Source organism: Crassostrea angulata, chromosome 10, assembly GCF_025612915.1.
Source record: "Crassostrea angulata isolate pt1a10 chromosome 10, ASM2561291v2, whole genome shotgun sequence".
Lineage (NCBI taxonomy): Eukaryota > Metazoa > Mollusca > Bivalvia > Ostreida > Ostreidae > Magallana > Magallana angulata.
The window spans coordinates 40,004,867-40,026,691 of NC_069120.1; the positions used below are offsets into that span (position 1 = coordinate 40,004,867).

General features: G+C 32.5%; 2 protein-coding genes across 2 annotated transcripts; one reads left to right on the forward strand and one right to left on the reverse strand.

Moving 5' to 3' along the window:
* Positions 1 to 897: 897 nt before the first annotated feature.
* On the reverse strand, positions 898 to 2,138 carry LOC128165972 (E3 ubiquitin-protein ligase Midline-1-like). Its single transcript, XM_052830900.1, has one exon. It carries the CDS (start codon positions 2,122 to 2,124, stop codon positions 898 to 900), a length of 1,227 nt encoding a protein of 408 aa, XP_052686860.1. The 5' UTR covers positions 2,125 to 2,138.
* Positions 2,139 to 7,835: 5,697 nt separating this feature from the next.
* On the forward strand, positions 7,836 to 15,018 carry LOC128167228 (uncharacterized). The gene is made up of 9 exons (XM_052832821.1): positions 7,836 to 7,952; positions 8,237 to 8,440; positions 8,741 to 8,859; positions 9,184 to 9,334; positions 12,216 to 12,374; positions 12,512 to 12,727; positions 12,927 to 13,172; positions 13,485 to 13,581; positions 13,717 to 15,018. Exons 1-9 carry the CDS (start codon positions 7,886 to 7,888, stop codon positions 14,606 to 14,608), a joined length of 2,151 nt encoding a protein of 716 aa, XP_052688781.1. The 5' UTR covers positions 7,836 to 7,885; the 3' UTR covers positions 14,609 to 15,018.
* The last annotated feature ends 6,807 nt before the right edge of the window (positions 15,019 to 21,825 follow it).

Below are 21,825 nucleotides of genomic sequence, written 5' to 3' on the forward strand. Positions count from 1 at the left end.
GCAAATTCTAGCTACACGGAATCTATATATAAAAATACAGAAGCACATAAGATAAAATATTATATAGTATTTTTTTTAAATTGTCAATGTTTCAAATTTGATGAAAATGTAACTGAAGAATTTAGTATTTATATAATGATACCATTGAGGCTAATCACAATGTCTAAAATGTGAGGGGGGGGGGGTTCAATTATTTATAAGCTTTGTTAATTTTTTTTGTTTTTCCCCCAAAATGTATCAGACTATATTAATATTTTCATTGTCGTTTTTGGTGACAGAACTACAGATAATATTTCGTTTCCAATTGAAATGGGCGTGTTCAACAGCGTCACGTGGCAATGCTTTGCGCCGACTGGTATTGCAGTCTTAATTACTTGAAAGAATGAATATGTGTCAAATGATGTACTCTAGGTTTCTTTGGGGGGGGGGGGGGGGCACAGGCGGGTTCGCATGATAAATATAACCTTAAAATGTCACTTATTTTAATTGTAGGTACAATAAAAAAAATGTAAATTAAGTAATAAGGATCATTCTTCCACCTTTATTAGGAGATTAATCACGGTCGGTACTTGATCAAAACTATCACAAAGCCCTTCTAACAATATTGGATTTGATCATGCCCCTAACCGTAATTGATTTTCTCTATGATTCTTTATTCCTTCAATAAAATATGAAGAAAACACATGTAGAAAACTATGTATAAATATTGCATTTTAGTATTCACAGATACTTTATCTTAAATAAATACGAATACATCAGTATAATTTTACAAAACTTCATAATTTTTTTTTTTTTTACAAAATTTAGACAGATTTTTCATTAATTTAAACAACCGAAAATAGTTTAGAATTAGCAAAACACATCAATATAGCAGTGTATATATATACACAGCAAACATTAGATAAGAGCAGATAAATATGAAATACCTGATTTGGGGTTAAGTCGAACATTCTCTATGGCATCGCATATAGGTGTTACAAAGTCAAAACTCTCAATGGTGTACTCAAATTCACCTAGTTTTTTCAAAGTATTCAATCTGTTTACTGCATCAGCTACCGTCCATTTAATCAATGATCTCTTCATTTGCTTTCCTGTATTTTTCATGTTTCTTAAGTGGTCAGCTATTTGCTTTTTATTTTTTTCCGTAGCAATAAGCATGTTTTTCCTGTCTCCCTTTTCAATAACAGAATATACAATGTTCTGTCTTTTTGCGAGAGTTGCATTAAAATCTTCTAGTGTTTTCAGCATAATAGTCAAATCAGATGTTTCCTTTTCGTAGGAACTTCTCAAAGAATGCTTAAAATCAGAATGTAAGGAATCTAGTCGTTGTTTTATGTGTTCGATGTTTTTTTCAACGTTTTTAAGAATTTCGATTTTTTGGTGATTGATTTCTGTTATATATTTCTTTGTGTCTTGAATAGTCATTGCGGTCAAATCACTCATATGTTTTGTTTCTTTAATAAAACTCTTCGCAACGTTTTCTAAATCATTATCGGCAATTTCATCCAACGATAGCACAATTTTGCACTCTTTGTGCACTGTGGTCAAACAGAAGCAGCAACCAAGTTGTTCGTGATCAAAGCAATACAATTCTATTGGTTTATCTATATGAACTACGCAATTTCCGGGCTCGTCTTTTGGATCGACTTTTGTATTTGCTGCTCCTAATTCAACAATCGAATGTGATGCAAATGTCTTCACCCTTTCGTGAATAAACTTACAGCAAGTCTTGCATAGGTTATTGCCACATTGTTTGCATCGAAGTTTTGCGATAATCTGCTCACCATTTCGTATACAAGAATCACATAAATCTTCACGTACTGAAATGATATCTTTCTGATTCGAATCAATAATGGCCAAAAGCTGGTGGTTTATCGGCAACTGTTTTGCCCATTCTTTGGCTGATATGTTTTGAGCTGGTGCAGAATTGACACGTCGACACACTGGACAATCGAACGATATTGTCTTATGGTTTATAACACAGTCCGATATTGATGAATCAATAAATGATTGTATACACAATTCACAAAACGTATGCAGACAAGGTAGGTATTGTGGTTCCCTTAATTTTTCTAAACAAATTGGACAATCAAAAACACTTCCTACTTTACTTGAAACAGCCATCTTTAAACCTCATACCTAAGAAAATTCGAAGCCTTATTAAATAATACCCTTTATGTTCCTATGTTATTTAAAGCCAAGACAACTGCACTTAGTTTTTTGATGTTGAGCATAGTGAAAACAAAACAGGTATAGAAATGAACACATGTCATTTATTGAAGTAAATGACGAAAAATAAATATATACACCATCAAGGGGGTCAGCATAGACTAGAAAACAACTGACTACTGTGTAAAGTCTTTGGCAGTACATTATGCAATATGCTGACCCCCAATAGTAAAACATATCAAAAATCAAGGCAATGATATATGCCAAACATCAAAAAAGGGTGGAAAATAACAAGATACACGCAATGACAAGATACATAGTATACCAATACATGAAAATAGAAATAAAGTGAAAATTATAATTATGGCGGAAGAAAGGGGTGGATGGAGGGTTTTCCCAAATGATCTTCTTAAAATACAGCGTGGCTTTCTCCTCTAGTAAATAAAACAAGAATGATCACGTGGTCTAGAGGAGCCACGCTGATTGGTTTAAATATCATCCTACCCAGATAGTATTAAATTTAGGATCTTGACCTAGCGATAGCACCAATTAATTACATAATCTACAAATGCCCAAATAGGAGACTTATAAATGTAAACAAATATCGTTTGTGATAAAACAAGAAGAAAACACATGTCACATAAAAGGTATTATCATTAAACATAATAATAACTGCTTTATGTTCCTATGTTATTTAAAGCCAAGACAACTGCACTTAGTTTTTTGATGTTGAGCATAGTGAAAACAAAACAGGTATAGAAATGAACACATGTCATTTATTGAAGTAAATGACGAAAAATAAATATATACACCATCAAGGGGGTCAGCATAGACTAGAAAACAACTGACTACTGTGTAAAGTCTTTGGCAGTACATTATGCAATATGCTGACCCCCAATAGTAAAACATATCAAAAATCAAGGCAATGATATATGCCAAACATCAAAAAAGGGTGGAAAATAACAAGATACACGCCAGAATCCAATTGCAAATTGGATCCCCCACCCAAAGGCGTCTTGGCAAAAAATGGTACGTATTGAACATGCGTAACATGTAATAATTAAATATCAAAAGGGATATTTAGCAAAACTTAAAAATACCGCAATACAATACTGTTAATAGGACGGTGGCCAGCAAGATAAAATCAAATGTATAACAAAATTGAGTAGGGTGAGGTATTTTGCAAAAATCACACATGCATAAAAAAAAAGGTAAGAAATTTGGGACTAAGTGTCAGCAGAATACTTCTGTACTGACGGTATGTGGTAATTATGCAAACTAAGGGGCAGCAGAATACTTCTGAACTGCCGTAATGTGACAACCTTAAGAAGGAACAGCAGAAAACTTCTGAACTGTGTAGGTAGATATTAGCAGACAATGCCTGAAATGCTAGAAAGGGTCGACCCAAGGGGCAAAATACACCTGAAACTGGAGTATAATATATATGTATATACATATTATAGCTTGAATGACTGGATACGAATGTAATGTTTAAAAGCATCCGAATTCCATCTTCCCATTTTCTGAATAACCTGATCAGAGAAACTCATGGAAGCTGCATGTGTTGCTGCCCCAATTCTAAAACTGTGACCCTTAAATTGCTCTGGACTAAGACCAATAAACTGTATAGCGGATTTGAGTTGGGAAGTGACCATAGAATAGGTAACCGGTAAGCCATCAATTGTCTGAAATAGTGGACCAGTTGTGTGTTTGTACCATTGAATGTAGTTGAACAGAGCTGTTACTGGGCAGTATGTAGAGTCAGGGCATGCCTGCACAGAAATGATCAATGGTGTGTGGTGTTTATTTGTTTTGTAATCCCTCATGATGATTTGTACTGCTCTGGAAGGGCCTTTACTAAATGTGACATCCGATCTCTGTAATACACAGTTCTTAGCTTTTAGAGATTTTACTGTAATTTTTCCTAATCTGAGAAAAGCATGAAAGGCCAATAGAAAAAGAGCCCGGAGTAAAAGCCTGAGGGAATATTGAGAAACTGTGTAGTCTAGGGCAGCAATGATTTGTTGTAGAATAGGCCCTGTTATAGGCAAACGCGCATCTTTCCTAGAACCCAATGATTGGCAGCCCTTTAAAATTTTCTTTGTGACAAATGCCTGTGTGGGATCGAGGATGTTGTACAGCTTGTGTACAAAGCTGACAGCAGAAATATGTGAAAGTATTGTGCTTGGAGAATAGTTCTGCAGAAATAAATGCCCGATAAAATTGCAAATGTCAATAACTGAAACTGGAAGCGAGATCTGAGGCTTCCAAGTTAATAATAAACTCCAACTCCTTCGGTATGCCAGAGAGGATGAGGGTGATAGAGCCGATGACAACAGCTTTTGGCAGATTGGTGTTAGACTATTAATAGGTCCTTGGGAACCACCGTCTAGATATAAAAATATTATTCTGATAAGATTTAAATGGTGTTTTACGACTGTTTAAATCTAAAAATTAATTTATCTTTTTACAAAATAAAGGAAGATGTCTTCATAAATTTTACCTTCTAACTAGTCATGTTATCTGACCGCATACAATTAAAACTGCATAGCATATGACATTTCTTTCCAAAGAATACAATGATAGTATCTTTTAAAAAGATTTATACTCCTTGTCTGTAAATGCAAACATTAGATTTAGAATACTCTTGATATATATTATCATATATACAAATGTGTAATGTAAATGACAGCTTTAAATAAAGATATCAATAAAAAAAATTGTATATAAATAATGTTCGTAGTTTAATAATTAATGCACACTCAAATGCTTGGGTGACATTGTAACACTCGAAACGAAGGCATGATAACACTTGGCTATTTAAACACTAGTCTGCCAAAGGTGATAAAAAATTGATACTTTGTAATTCTGATAAGATTTGAATATTTAAATCTAAAAATTATTTTAAATTTCTACAACACAAAGAAAAATCATAGAATACGTTCACTCAAAATGATACCGTATATAATTCACATGACAATTGAGCATAACATGTTCATCTTGCGACCTTAACATATCGTGCAAGACGTCAAATTTCTGACAAATGGGAAGATGATATTTGTGTCATTTTTTGCAAAAGCAAATGATGGAATTATAATTATGTTTATAAAGTGAGACTTGAGGATGGAGAAGAGAGAACTAGAATTCTTCATAGAAATTTGTTTCAACCCATCGGAACAAAACTTCCAAGAAGTACTTCTCCTCCTCCAGTTGTTATTCCTCGAAAGAGAAGAAATAAAGCACCAATAAGCATTATTACTAATAATGATTCTGATAGTGACAGTAAATTTTCTTATGTAGAAATGAAAATTCCTAAGTTGCCCCCAATTTAGAAGATGACGATTAATCTACAACTGAGGAAGTTTCAGCAGGTTTAGGGGAGGACGCTTCCCACCAGCAAGAGTACCTGAGAACCAACCTAAAGAGGTCATCAATAATGACGAACCAGAGGATGGTGTAAACAATGATGATGACGAGAATATCATTAATGATGATGTTGACGGTACTGATAATAACATCAATGAATCTGCTGAATCCAAGGATGAAATGCCTTCCAGGGAAAATAACCATATACCTATTCCAGCCCCAAAAAGATCTACCAGACAAAGAAGAATGCCAGCATGGACAAAGGAGTTTGTTATGATGAACCAAACACAACCAGATTGGCTACAAAGTGCAGTATTTGTGAAAGGATTTATGAGTGATGGTTCACTACGAGACATTGACCAAAGTAGATGCCAGATGGCTTTACTTAACATTCTGTCTGCTTATACATGTCTAATGATGAATTTTTAAATTGTAACTAAATGTATTTTGTGCCGTGATACTTTTCAGATATACGAAGCTCCCAAGTTGAATGACGTGGAAGTCATTCTGCGACCGGGGGGAGAGTGTAAGAGTATGAAAATTGTTAACTAAATAAATAATTAAAGTTTTTGTAATTGAAATACATTTAACCAGTATACACATAGTAAATTAAGATCCACCATTTTTTAATTTATACACCTGTACATATATCCTAAGGTCAGTGCTTGATCATGAGTTGGTCAGTTGGTATTTGTGATCTTGGTTTTTGTTGGTTGTTTGTGTGTAGGTTTTTACATTTTGCTTAATAAATGTCTTTTACCGCCAAGTTTTACAATCTTCGTCTGGAAATTGACCAGAGCAGACATACATGTATATTTATCTATTTACTTCTAATTGAATTCTGGACCAGAACTTCTATTTTCTGAGTGAGATGTCAATGTCGTATACTAGTATATTATCTCGCAGAGCATTCATCAGCTCATTCCCATTGAACGAGCTAATATGAATATACGTTTAGTATAGTTACTGTGTCAAATAAAATCATAACGAACCTACAGGCATCTTTGTAATCGTTCTATGAAACAAAGACTGTAACAAAATTTTAATCGTGACCATGCCGCCCCTTTAAGGGGTAATACTCTCTGATACATGTAAGAGAAAAAACTTCTGTTAAAAATAAGTAAATAATATCAGAAATTTCGTTTTATCGAGTTTTTATTATATGGATCAGTAAGTGGTCTCTATGAATAGAGCATTAAATGTATTTTGTTGATGTAAACAAGATGGTGTGACTGTGTTTTCATATGATGAAACTAACATGTGCAGAAATGGAGATTATTAAAGTTTCAGGTTTATCTTCAAACGTTCAAATTTCAGTTTAATGAAAATTATTGGCAGATACTGACAGTTCTATATTGAAACGTGGAGTGTGCAAAATAAAACTTTAGAAAAGTAAAAAGTTCATTTATTTCTATGACATTCTTCACACGATGAAATCACAATGAAATAAATTCAAAAGAGATATTCTGAAGAAGTATTTTTGATGTCATTTTTAAGGAGCTTTAAAAATGGCACGTTTTTTTATGAGTACTTAACATTTCAACAGCAACTAGTTTTAGGCGCATAAAATTCCATATACATTCAAAGTGAAGTACATGAACAACACTTTAGCTATAGACTCGTCCTTAGTCGTGAAAATTTTATTTGAATCTGTTGAAATGGATATTAAGATCAGAGCGAGTGGGTTTTTAAAAAGATAAAAGAGTGAAACATATCATGACCTCTTAAACCGTTTTAATCATGATTTTTAAAATTTGCTTTTATGCCATCGTCAGACAAACCACAGCCATTATGTACGATCCTCTGCCATCTGGAGAGAGCTACACGTACAACTGTTGCATGAGGCGACACATTAATGCGTGTATGTCTATTCTATTATGTAAATTATGATAAGATAATTGCTTTTTTCATCTTAAAAAGCCTTTACTGAAACTTGCTTTTGACTTTGTGTCAATTTGTTTAGGTAAGTAAGTTAGAATGAACATGGTCCTGAGATTTTCTTCATTATTACTTCAATAAGATGAACACAAGCCATAGTAAACGCCTTCATTCTATTTAAATTATAAAAATTAAAAAATTATAAAAATTACTAGTATGTTTAAATGACTGTAATCTTGTACAGCGAATGAAATCCTATTAGACTAGCGACACTTTTAATTGTGTAAAGTACATGATATAAATGATGCACTACTTTCTGCATCCACCCAGCTAATTCCGTTTATTTCACGTCATTTTCCGGATGTTGGTGGACGGATTTACGTGTTGTCTACCGACATTTGTGTACAACTCATGTTTAATGAGTTCAACAGAATTTATGTTCAGAAATGGGTTTTGATTTGAAGATTGAGAAATGTATTCCAGATGGATTCTAATCTTTATTGTCTTCATTAAGGAAATCTTCCATGTATCTGTTCAAGGTTGGTGAACAATTGCATAAAATGACAATACACAATCAATCAACACTTTTTAAAGATTCTAACGAAGCAGTTAAAATTGTAATTATTGTAAATCTACAGATAGAGAAAAATTGCCAATCAATGCTGCAGTTTAAGACAGCAACACAATCATTAATAACGGCCCTTATAAGAAATCGCTCGAGAATTAACATTTCCGTAACGGCCATAAATATTACAACTACTTTTGTTTCCTTTGATTAAAATTTTTATAAATCAGGGGTTTATTTTCTTCCTCTTATTTTAAGAAACAAGAGTGAGTTTAGAAATACCTAGTGAATCATCGACATGGAGCCAGGCTGTGACCATTCAAAGCAGTGCTTGTTCTGTTTTCGGTGGAGATGTCCTGCAAAATATAAGTGACGCACGCGCATCAGTCCATTCCACAGAACTAAACCGCCCAGCCTGGGTCGGTGCATATGTTTGCTACACACCATGGATAAAAATCATAGGTAAGTTGCGTATTCCGAATTTCTAATGATTATTATCATATGGGCACAATCACAGTGGTGAAACCAAAATTAAATTACACTAGACAAGTATAAGATTTTGAGTTTCCTCTTGGAAGCATAGTTGATTTGAACAGCCAACATGATAGTTTGATAATTTTACGTCGTAATTTATCCATGATTAAATATTTTTTTCAAATTCAAAACGGACATATTTTCAAAAAGAAAACTAAATTTTCTAAAGAACATACTTTGAATTCATATTTTGGCACTGTTTGTGTAGAATAAATGATTTGTGCATAGGATGTAGACTAGTAAAACCAAGTGATCTGCAGACAGTTTCCAGAGCAGTACATCAAAATGATCAAGATAACAGCGTGGTATCATGTGAAAGTAAATGCCAGACTTTGTTTGCTCTAAGTGTAAGTTGACAATGACTTATTTATTGCTACCATATTATAATACGTGTACCAAGCATCAATCTTATTTTTAGCTTCATAATATATTGGCTGATTAAACATTTTGGAGGGTGATTCAAAGCACCGATTATAAAGAATTCTTTGATTCATTAACCAACAGCAAACAAAATCAAAACTTTAACAGAGGCAGCAACAATTTTACCCTTTTCATGGTTTTCTGTAAGACTGGTTTTGACAAGGCAAAGATAGTGATTCATTTTATCCAATCAAGAAAAAAGGAATAAAATTTATCGGCTTTTGCTTGCAAGGATTTGATTATTTTCCTAGGAGTTTCACTGTTTCTGTCTGTCCAATTTTCCTGTTTCCACGGGGAACTGTATTCCAACATATTGCCCTGGAAACCTGAATGATTTCTGTGGTAGCAATGGTGACAACTATCTGAGCAATGGAGTAACTGACGTCATGATTTATGAAACAGGTAAAAAATGTTCCTTTCACAATCTTTTAAAGTTTAAAAAGGATATTAAACATATCATTTAAAAATAAATGAAGACATTTTTCTTGCATCGTACACAATCTAATATAAAGCACACAACGGTAGTGGTGTCGCTTTTCTGTTAGGTTGGCCGTTGACTTGTATTATTTTTAGACGGGGTTACGTGACCCCGTTTATTGGTTTACTGTCGGCCGAAGTCTCAAACCGGAAGGCACGCGTAGAACACACGAATTGAGTCTACGCGTAAGAAAAAAGTGCAGAAACTTTTCATGCATTTCAGTAAATATATATTATAAAAACACGCATTAAATCGTTTTAAGTCACCCATGTATAAACCAAATTCTATAAAGAAAATAAACAAATAGCTTTATTGATCAAAGTATTCTTGCTCGGGTTCAGTAGTTGTAGTGATTTGTGGAATGAGTCACGAAACTGAATCCACAACGCTGTCGACGATTCTGTTGGTAGACGAGCTCATTAATCAATAAAAGAGGTTGAAGGTTGAATCGAACGTAAAGTTCCCAAACGCAATGTGCCATTTTTGAAAAGTTGTGAATTTTATGTTAAAGCTGCTTGGTCCGACTTTATATCAAATTCTGTGCACGTTTTAAACGATGTTAATGCTAAGTATAAGTATAATAATAGACATTGTAGTAGTTTTCCTAGTCAATCAAGCCAAATTTCAATATTTAATAAAAAAAATTATGTACAAAATTTGTTAACAAAACAGACGACATAAATAGGATATCGCGTTATTTCGCCTCATGTTTAAATTCACGCCTGACGTCAAGACGGGTATGGTTGTATTACGACTTTGACATCGCTATAAATAATGGTCGTAATGTTCAGACAAATTACAAATAAACATGTGTACGTTTTTTTGCTAATATTTGAATTCTGACGTTTGCTTTCTTTACAATCGATGTATAGCATGCGGGTTGAATAACCCTAATCACTCGGGGGACGAAACCAAACAGTTCCCTTTTCTAAACATCCCATGATTCATTTTTTTTTTCGTTTGCCCAAAGAGAGATTATTTTTATTTATTTTGAATATCTCTAACTTTGAAAGAAGACAGATTCTGCTGGTATAAATAGCAGAAAGTCCATAACTTTATAAGATAAATTATTTGATACTATAATAACAAAGAAATCGGACCAGTGAAGCAGATTTAAAAATCTATCACCTAGAAATACAGAACTTCATGCGCGAGCCGAGGTTAAAATCTGGACGGGTTATACAAAGATGTCGTACATATTAAATAGGTGTTTCATTGGCTTCGATTCTACTTGCAGTATGATTGCTGTTCACCTCTAAAGGAATTTTGTAAATAGAAAATAAAAACATGAATTTGCCTTTTCGTTCATTGACTCTTTAGTTGATTAAACTGAATCTAAATTTTGAACAATGCATTGTAAGCAAAATCTATATATTCATAGTAGATTATACATTTGGGTGACCAAAAGATCAAATAATATATACATTCTTATCGTTTAAAGAACCAAGTTAAATGTTCATGTTCATGTTGTCCGGCATAGTTGGAATATAAAATCATGTAATTTTTTTTAATGTTATGAGACATAAGTTTACACTTTTTTCTATACTGTATAACGGACAAAACCAGTCATATTCATGATTTAAAAGAATTCTGTATCAATATCTTATTAATGTCTCTCATCAGAAATTCAGCTGACCTTTCTCCCATCGGTAAATATCTCGCACCAGTATCAGACCTATGAATTCAGAGATAATGCATGGTTGTTATGTTTTAAATTTTTAATTTACCGTATGGTAGTACATGTAAATAAATATTACTTATCTCAATTTTAAGAAGATTAAAAACTAGAAGTTTTTATCATAGTTTTAAAATCTGATTTACAAATCCTTTATTGTAGCTCTTCGAAAAAATTGAAATTAAATCGCTTTCGAAATTAAGTAACTGTTCATTTTTCCAAGACACGCATGAAAATGTGCGCTTAATAGACGAGAGTGTATTGAAAGGACACAGATCCCTGAAATGACAATATCCTACAACATTTGTTAATTTTGCTGTTAAAGGCGTTAACTTCGCATATATTAGAAATTTTAAAATCAAAGTAAGTGGCGAACGGATTTATTTCTACCTATTAATTTTATATGAATCGCTGCAAGAAAATCGTGACGGATAAGTCGGTCTAAAAAATCAAAATGGCAACCGTGACGAACTTTTTTATTGTTATAGTACTTGAATAATCTTATTGTAAAAAGAAATATTTCTAACGTCAGGTGCCTGTGTTTGTTATCAGTATACAAATGTTATCTTTGTTCGGTAATTCAGCAGTTTGAGAGTTTTCGGAGTTTTCATAAACCTTGTATAACAGATACTGTGCGACTTGTGGAATTTCCATTGGATCACAAAATTAATCTAATGATTTAATTTATCTACTTAAATATAGTTGTTTTGATTTTCCAGGTTAGTTGTAGGTTTTAAAATTTTTCTTTGGGGTCTTATTTTACATAAAATACCGTTGTGTCAATTTTCTACAATTATGAAGAACAGCCCCGGCCGGGAATTAGTAAATTTAGACAAAGTATTAGGCAAAAAACCGAATTTTAACATACTAGATTGAAACAACTAATTCAAACTCATAATTTTTGGAACATATTCGAGGAAAACGTGGACATTTACAAATTCAAACTTTCAAGACCCCGTCTTTCAGTACTCTAAGTACTTTGATTTTATTTAGAATTTCAAAGGATAAACGCGTACTTGGAAGTCTTGCAGTATAACATGGCACCTATATGATCCGTTTAACTGCCTAACTTATAATACTTGCATATAAGTCTAACTGGCTACGAAGGTTTTTAGTTGTGTTCATTCTAGATGCTAGCACCCCACCTAACACAACAGGAGCGGAAGAATGCCTTGTCGTGGAGTACACACGGGATGTTGTATTGGGTGCTTACAATAAAATAGTCCGAGGCTTCCAGAACCCAAACGATATGTCATGCAGTACGGAGAATGGCTTCATCTGTAAACTAGGTACTATCACAGATCCACTCGTTAAAGCATCTTCAGATAGTTCATATTAATCATTTCATCAAGATTTGCTTATTATATCTCTATAACTACTTTATAGTATTCTTTCTGAAATGATAAAAATCCAATTTATATAACAGAGGGGGCGGTTATCGTTGACCTGTCCAGGCAGCACTATAATCGCCCTACACGGACATGGAACGACGCTGTTCGCCAGTGTTATAAACAGAATGGGTACCAAATCTCCACGGATGTCGACAGCGTTGTGCAGAACAACAGTGAACTAAGTTACTTTGAAAAAGCTTGGATAGGGGCATTTCGCAGACACCATGGGTTCACTGTATCAACAAAAGCAGGTGTGATGATCAATTTCACAAGCACATGTCTTTGATATTGATCAATAGTGACAATAATAACAGCAAAGGCAAGGATGATGATAATAGAAATGATTCTCTGTAAGTTTTATCAATAATTTTTCATTTTTTGTAAATAAAGTGAAGTAAAGCATGCAATGTTTTATATTTTTCCCTTTTTCCCTTCCTTTTTCAAATATAGATAGCTCATCGAATATTCACTGTGTGGCTGCTACTGTTGATGTTTCTGGAAGAATAACTTTGAGTTACCGTAACTGTAACGACAAACTCCCAGTTTGGTGTATAGAGTCCAATCAATCTTCTGCAATACCCGTTACCTCTCTCATCACGACGGAGACTACATCATCATTAATATCATCAAAATCGACGTCATATTCAAAACTGCTAACTACTGAATCGAACTCAGCCAGTATTAATACTGCAATAGGTATTATTCACCATAGGACTTATTTTGACCTATTGCTTATTAATAAATTACTAAAAGATCAACATTATTTGATATATCATTGCTTTTATCGAACTCGCCATTAACCAACACTAATTCGCAACGACTTTATTTCGCGATCAAACGACACACTGCTTTCGGTAACTGTTTTTTTTTTTTTTTAATTGATCGTATTTGATTTTACTGTTTGCGGCAACACAGCTATCACTAACCTTATAAAATGTTCTTGCTTGCAAGTGAATATTTTCAAATAGTTTCTCTTATAAGATTTTGGACTTTTATATGCATTTTCAGTTGGAGCAACCAGTGATGAGGATTTGGTCATCACCACAAGCATTTTGGCCACGTTACTTGGTTTAGGGATTCTTATTACAATTGCTATCTTCCTAAGGTATATGAGGCTTTCTCGTCATGATCATGCAAGATCTTGAATATAAACATTTTACCTTTGAGAGATACGTCGAATCTTTTACCTTTAACCTTCGTACCTTAATCATATTTTTATTTTACCTTTTTTTAAATACAGGAAAGTTTACATCAAAGCAATAGAAAAAAAGAATGGACGATCTTACCGACCATCTATGTCAAATCGAAAGGTGAAACATGATCACTTACATTACGAACAACAACTTTCAGCAATAGACGATGAACCAGTTTATTCTGTTATATTTGACAAAAACTTAGAGGCACCAAGATATTCAGAGGTGGTAGAGAGTGACATTTTGAGAGCAAAGAGGTCAAATGATTCTCCATATGCGTATGTTAACACACGAAATTTGAGCGAATCATCTACCACAGAAACCCAACAAAGACGTTCGGGCTATTTTGAAATGCGCCCAAAGAAAAAATCTAGCAACCATATCGAACTGTCCTGGTTGAAATTCCTTGAAAGGGAACAAGAAAGGCTGAACAGGATGTCTGTTGGAAGGTTATCAACGACGACTGAACGCCAGAGTTACGTTGATATGTCACTAGAGAATCCAACTCTTAGAAAAAGTCAAGCTAGCATGAGAACGTTAATGGTCGATTTATCAAATAGAAACAGTGAAACTGGTATAGAAAAGTCATCAAATAAAGCATCATCCAGAAAAAGTACTGATTACATAGAGATACCACCAGATATTTCACTATCTACGAAAAAACAAACTTATAATGAAATATTATTAGACATATTACCCAGAAAGAGCGTGGGTTATACAGATATGTCATTCGACAATGTAGGTTTTTCAGCAATGAAATCAAAAGGTCATTCAAATATTTCACTAGATGATCTACCGGAAAGGCAAAATCAAGGTTATTCAAGCATTGTGATGTCATCAGAAGAAGCATCACATTCAGAAAGGCTGCATGGTACAGAGGAGGTCACTTCAAAACAGCTTCCGGTTGAACAAGGAGAGAATTGTAAAGATTATACATAAGACGATACAGAATCAAAATTAATGGATTTTGTAGGGATCCTACATGTATCTTAAGAAATACAAAATAACAAATTTTTGATGGTTCATAACAAATGAAGAATGCAACAAAGCAATATTATGTGGATGAACCACGTAGAATTGTACAGAAGGCTTCAAAGAAGGTCACTCATGGCGATGTGCTATTGCCAATTATTATAGAAGAAAAAATAGATTGTCAGTGATGGGAAAATTTTTGCATAATATTATAATAAAATAATAGACATGTCAATCACTTTATCATGTATTTAAAGAAGAATACACTAGTTTGAAGAATAAAGAAAAAATATTTGATATTTTATCTGATTGTCCTAAATTTATCATTGTTGATTGAAAGATGAAGAATAATGCTTGTGCTCAATGTTTAAACGATATTTTTAATTAAAATTTTATATTTTAGTAAACTTTTGTATTAAACCCCAAGTGGGTTGTGCAAACATAAGTAGGGTTGTGGAACTTTTGGTCTTGTTATGTTTTTTTTTTTTGGGGGGGGGGGGAGGTGTCAACTAGGTACAATTTTGTATCTTGTTCAGTTTTGAAATACACTAAGAAACTAGTGAACTATAGCTGCCGAACTGCATTGAATTTGAATATTAACCATCTAAGAAATAAAATTAAAGATGATTTGAATAATGATCGAATAAACCTTTTTATTTATAAAATTATTGTCATTACCTAGAAGAATATTCAGGTATTATCTTTAAAAGATCAGAAATGTATTAATATCTGTATAAGAGAAAACCTTTTTTTAAACCCGCCGACTTGCTGCTGCAAATGTAGAAAGGGAAATAACTTTTTTTAAATGGGTATCTTAAAGTATCTTAAAGGGGCATGGTTACGATTTTGGTCAAAAATTATTTTTCCAATTTTAATGTTTACAATGCTTCAGTAAGGTATTTTAGATAGTCAACAAAATACGTTTTGCATACCGATATATTTAATCTTGCATATAGGTAGCAGAAAAAATCCACTACATAAAACAAAATAACCCATGTATTTTTGTGTAAGAACCTTTAATGCAATGATTATAAGCCGTTTGTCAAATATTGTACAGTCCGAGGCGCGCAGTGCCAAGGACAGTACAATATCTAACAGAATGGGCAGCTTGAGGCCTATCACTAGCTAAACATATCTTTTCGCCTGGTTGCTTGTGAACAGATTTTTCTATCGGTCTCCTTCATTTTATTTACCTATCAAATAAGTTATGAACAAAAAGCATTAGGCAAAAAACAGATAATTATGCGTTTAGATATGTAAAATAAAACATTAATATTGAATAAAGGAACACTTGTTAAAACACACAATCATATTTAGAATAGATAAACAATATGTTTTTATTTTTGCATTGGTCATTTTAGTCCACATTGTGTCATTAAAAACACGAGCAAAGGTGAGCATATTTCGAAATTTCTGCACATTGGTCATTGTTGTAAAACAACACACAGATGATGATGTGATTCTGGAGGGGTCAACTTTTAAAACATTGATACATGAATGCCTATTTCATATAAAATTCTTTAACAATTTAAATTCATACATAAGAACGATCTTAATCGAGCGCTTCCAACTCAGTGAATTTATGCTTTTAAAATTCGTGCAATAAGTTATTTTGATTTTGCTTCAATTTTCTCTTCGTTTTTTGATCTAGAAATTCATTTCTTGTGGATATTTTGTGCAGTTTGCACGTAAAACCTAATACATTCCCGTGGGATTAGAAGAACCAGTAGTTGTGGGGTTTTTTATCTACTATTTTTTAGTGTTTCCGAGAGTTTGTGTTCACCCCAATTATCTGCAGGAGTCTAGTACATGACATTTTTTTTTTTTTTTTTTTTTTTTTTTTTTTTTATTTATTCATTTTCAATACAAACACATCTATACCATCATTCACACCACACCACTCCCACACAGATTGGGAAAGTAAATATAAAAATAATAATACAATAATGATAGGGTCTTACTACACATTATGCCACGTCAAAGAGGCATACCCATCTTGACCATTTTTTTTTGTAAAATCTATTTTCCAACATTAGTTTCTCTAAAGAATAGTAATTTTGTAAATATTTCACAATATTCTCATATGCAATATTAGCAGATTTTCTGGATTGACTAAAGATATGTCTCTTAACTAACATGATAATTAGGTTTATAGCTAAGTATTTCTTTTCTGGAACACCAAAAATAACAGTTTTGGCATCAAATACAATTCTTTCACCAGACTTTCTAAAAATCCAATCAGACATTAATAACCATATCCGAAAAATAGATGGACAGTAAAAGAAGAGATGTGTAATTGTTTCTGGTTCTAAAAAACATATTGAACATAGTGGGGAATTTTTAATTTTACACATGTGTAGTATTTTGTTAGTACCTAATATTCTGTGGATAATTCTATAGTTAAACCATATCAGTCCTGAATCTTTTGTGGCGGATCTAGGGTTTGAATAAGCCTGTTTCCAGTTAAAATCTAGAGGTAAATTTAAATTGAAGGCCCATTTGTTTTCACAAATAGGTTTATGATTAGATTTTACCATCAAGTGATCATAGATATTCCGTGCTCCTTTTTTACACAAGCAAAGTATTTTGATAGATTCAGGTTGGTATGGTTTGATTATTACTTGATGTGAAAACTGCTTAACATTTGGCCAAGCACAAATAATTGCACGTTTCAAACCTTCATAAGTAATAAATGGAATCTTAACTGGATATTCATTAGTGATTCTCTCATAACTAATGAATTCACCTTGAGTATCAAATAAATCATGAACAATATGAAATCCTTTCTCATAAAGAGCCTTACAAAATACATATTTATTTTGAATCTTTACTTTATTATTGTACCATAGTGGATCAAGCATGATATTGATATTATCAGTCTCTATAGTTTCCAAAAAATCACATGAATAAAATAAGGTTTCTTTCCAAAAATTATTACGAGTGGCTTTTGCCCTCTGTCTACAATATTCAGGTCCAAACTGACATAGTTTATAAGTATGACACCCAGTTATTTCAGAAAAAATACTTATCCAGCTTGAGTTAGTTGTTAAAAGTCTCCTAATCCATGTTAGTTTAAGAGACTTAATAAATATTTCAACATTTGTCATTCTGCATCCTCCTTTTTCATAATTTAATTGCAATGTTTTTCGAGATATTTTGTCTATTTTATTTCCCCAAATAAAATTATACAGTGTTTTTTCAAATTGCCGTATCCACTGAGTACTTGGTTTTGGAAGAGAGGTAAACAAATGTGTGAATTTTGATAAAAGTAAACTTTTAACAACTGTAATTTTTCCCAATGTTGAAATATTTCTTTTTAACCAGTGGTTAATTTCTTTCTGAACTAGTTTTAGTTTATTATCAAAATTCAGTTGTTCCATGTTTTTTAGGTTAGCAGTATATGTTACTCCGAGAATTGTAAAAGGTTCTGTCGTCCATTGTAAACCAGTATCACTGCAAATTGTATTTGAATTAATTTTTGAGCCAATCCAGACTGCTTTTGTTTTGGAAATGTTGGGTTTTAGTCCAGAGAATTTTGAAAACTGAAAAAGAAGATCAAGTGCGCTTTTTAAACTTTTTTCAGATCCATCCAAAAAAAGAACTGTATCATCTGCATATTGTAATAGACATACTTTTTCTTTTCCTATTTTAATACCTCTAATGTTTTATTTTGTCTTATCAAAAGTCCTAATATCTCTACACATAAGTTGAATAAATATGGGGATACTGGGTCACCTTGTCGACAGCCCCTGCCTATTTCAAAAATTTTTGAAAAAATACCATTTTGAATAACACATAATTTGGCCCCATTGTATAGTACTGATACCCACTTGATAAGATCAGGACCAAAGTTAAAAAAATGTAATGTATTGTACATAAATTTCCATGATATAGAATCAAAAGCTTTTTCGAAATCTATGAGTAGAATCATACCTGGAATATGTTTATCCTGAGCTACATCAATTACATCATAAATCAATCTTGTATTTTCTCCTATAAATCTACCTTTGAGGAAGCCCTTTTGACTGTCGTGTATTAAGAAATCAAGGACATTTTTAATTCTATTTGCGATGCATGCTGAAACTATTTTGTATGTAACGTTAAGGAGAGATATTGGACGCCAATTAGTTAAATACTCCCTTGGTTTATCCCCTTTTGGCAGTATAGATATAATACCTTGTTTTTGAGTGACTGAAAGTTCGCCAACATCAAATCCCACATTTACTGATCTTAATAAAAAGCATCCAAGATCCTTCCAAAAAAATTTAAAAAATTCTGTACTAAAACCATCACTTCCTGGGCTTTTGTTATTTTTCATATTTTATAATGCCAATAAGGCTTCCTCGTTAGTTATATAACCCTCTAAATTATTAGACATATTTTCATCAAGTACTTTAATATAGTTCTTATCAATAGCAATTTCAATATCAACATCTTGTAATTCTTTATCATAGCAGGAATATAAATTTTTATAAAACGTCTCAATTTCTGCTAAAATATCTTCCTGTGAGGTAATAACAGTACCATTGCTGCACATAAGTTTGCCAACAGTTTTATTGACATAATTTCTTTTTTCTAAACTAAGAAAATATTTTGTTGGTTTTTCACTCTGTTCAATCCAGTTAAGTTTTGTTCTGATAAATAAACCTTCAATAAAATCTTTTCTGAATTCTTCCAAACTGTTCTGTGCATTGGTTAATTTTTGAAGAATGTCCTCTGAATCATTACTATTCCTCAATATTTCTAGTTGTTTAATTTCTTCTTCCAGTAGTTTTATTCTTTCGTTTTTTAATTTTTTTTTTCTGGAACAGTACTGTATTGTGGCACCTCTTATGCTCAGCAATAGTTGTTCAAAAAACATTTGATCATCAATAACTAAATGTAATTCGTCATTCTTAACTGTATGGATACTTGCAGGATTGTATGGAAACACAGCATATTGTTCTTTAACTCTTTGTATATTACTTTTCACTAGATTAACATAAGTTTGATCATGGAGGAGTGAATTATTGAACTTCCAAAAGCCTTTACCCTTTTCGAATTTAGTAAAATAAATTTCTATATAAACCATAGAATAGTCGGATTTATAACCAGGTAGAATGTCAGATTTATCCAATAAAGCCATTAATTCGTTTGAAATTAAAAAGAAATCAATTCTCGCCTTTTTAGTTGGGTTTGTTCTGAACCATGTGTATCTTTTTCGTTGTTCATATTTCACTCTCCATGGATCAATTAAACTGTGTACTACTTTCATGTTCAAAACCTTTTCCCTTGCTCTTTTGTTATTAATATTGGTATAATTAAAATAATCTAAATCTATATCCTGAACAAGGTTAAAATCTCCAGCCATAATTATAAATTCACCTTGAAAGTTTGAAATGATGTCCGATACTGATTGAAAAAAGTTTGGATCATCATTATTTGGACCATATATATTAACTAATAATATGTCATATTTCTTATACATGTTAATTTCTAGAACAAGTAAATTACCTTCCGTATCCTTGTATTCATTCAGTACATGATACTCAAAAGTATTGTTAAACAAAATTGCAGTGCCTCGAGAATTAGATTGTCCAGGAGATATATAGATGTCATAGCCCCAAAAGGATCTAACTTGCTCATAATCATTAAGAGTGAAATGTGTATCTTGCAAAAATGAAATAGAGAATTGTTTTTGTTTTATGTAATTTAACACATCTCTCCTCTTGTCGAGACCACCTAGGCCTCTACAATTAAATGTTACTACCTTAAAACTCATAACAAACTAAGTGTATAAAAGAAAAATGTGTGTAAACAAGGTGACATGAAAGATGTGTGCAGAGAACGAAAATATAGTATATAGAAGAAAAAAAAAAAACACTTTTCACTATAGCAAAGACCCCTACCATTCTCATACAATACAAACTTATTCCCTTTGAGATATGTATATGTAATTTACCAGCAAAGTACACAAGACTTCCACACAAACATACATACCAAGAAAAAAAAACAAAAATAAATGTCAAAGGAACAAGTTTCTGGAATAAACCGGACATCGATCCCGAGTTCGAGCTTTCGCTGCTACAGATTCGATCCCGATGCGTTTATGCGACACTACTACCGGTACAATGGACATCACGCTCGAAGTTTTTTGTTTATATCATCGAATATATCAAATGTGTAACGACGGTCGTTTTTGTCTATTGCAAACACTATTGCAAGTACATGACATGGCGCCATCTATTAAGTAGACACTTATAGGACCGCTATATGGAGCTTACTGGAGGGTTGCAGGACAATTAGAGATTTACTGGACTCGGTTTAACAAAAGATGCCGTCACAAAATGTTTTAAGTCATGAAATCAAAAACGTTTTCTGTTTTGTATAATTTTATCAACTTGTTGTGTTTAGAAGTAACTTGGCTTTTTTGGTATTGCATATTCTGTTAGCAACTTCCCCCAAAATGTCCTGAATTAGTAATGATTGAGTTGCATTAACATATCAGATACTTCACTGTAGTAGCAGAACAGTCCTTCTATCGTTTAATCTAATTTTGCGTATTTCTGACCCTAGTCGATACTGCAGTATACGATCATAAATCCCTACAAGAAGAATACCAACGTGTTGGGTATATACTATAGTATTTTATTCCAGGGATTCTTAAGTATTACTTTAATTACAGAATGCGGAAATTAAAAATCAGATTTCTATTTAAAACAGCAATAAACGACACCATTTTACTTATGACGCACATTTTTGACTTCAACAAACTGTACAGCACTGTAACATTTCATATCAAAGATATTACCATATGTATTCTTGTTGCTGTGTTAACTGTTAAAATTTATCGTTTTGAATATCAGGATAAAAAAAAATATACGTCAATTAAATCAATGACACCCACTTTAAAATGAATGATATGCATAGATAAACCTGTTATTTTTTAATAAGATTTTTATTGGGAAAAACAAAATTTTGACAAAATCTTTTTTAATACTATATTAACCTCCACCAAGTTGATTTCATCTATTTCTTACGAAAATTTATTGTAGAAACTGACGGAACTGAAATCTACACGCAACGTATATCAAGTGGTAAAAACCTTCATCGGCCTAAAAAAAATTAACGGACTGCACGAAATAATCATGATGATGTCAGACTCAAATTCCCACAGTAGTTGATTTGACTGTTTCTTAAATCTA

Coding starts and splice junctions, on each gene's coding strand:
- LOC128165972 (XM_052830900.1), bottom strand. CDS start 2,124: ATGGCTGTTTCAAGTAAAGTAGGAAGTGTTTTTGATTGTCCAATTTGT.
- LOC128167228 (XM_052832821.1), top strand. CDS start 7,886: ATGTATTCCAGATGGATTCTAATCTTTATTGTCTTCATTAAGGAAATC. Junction 12,375..12,511: donor TGGCTTCATCTGTAAACTAG/GTACTATCACAG, acceptor TTTATATAACAG/AGGGGGCGGTTATCGTTGAC. Junction 13,173..13,484: donor CAGTATTAATACTGCAATAG/GTATTATTCACC, acceptor ATGCATTTTCAG/TTGGAGCAACCAGTGATGAG.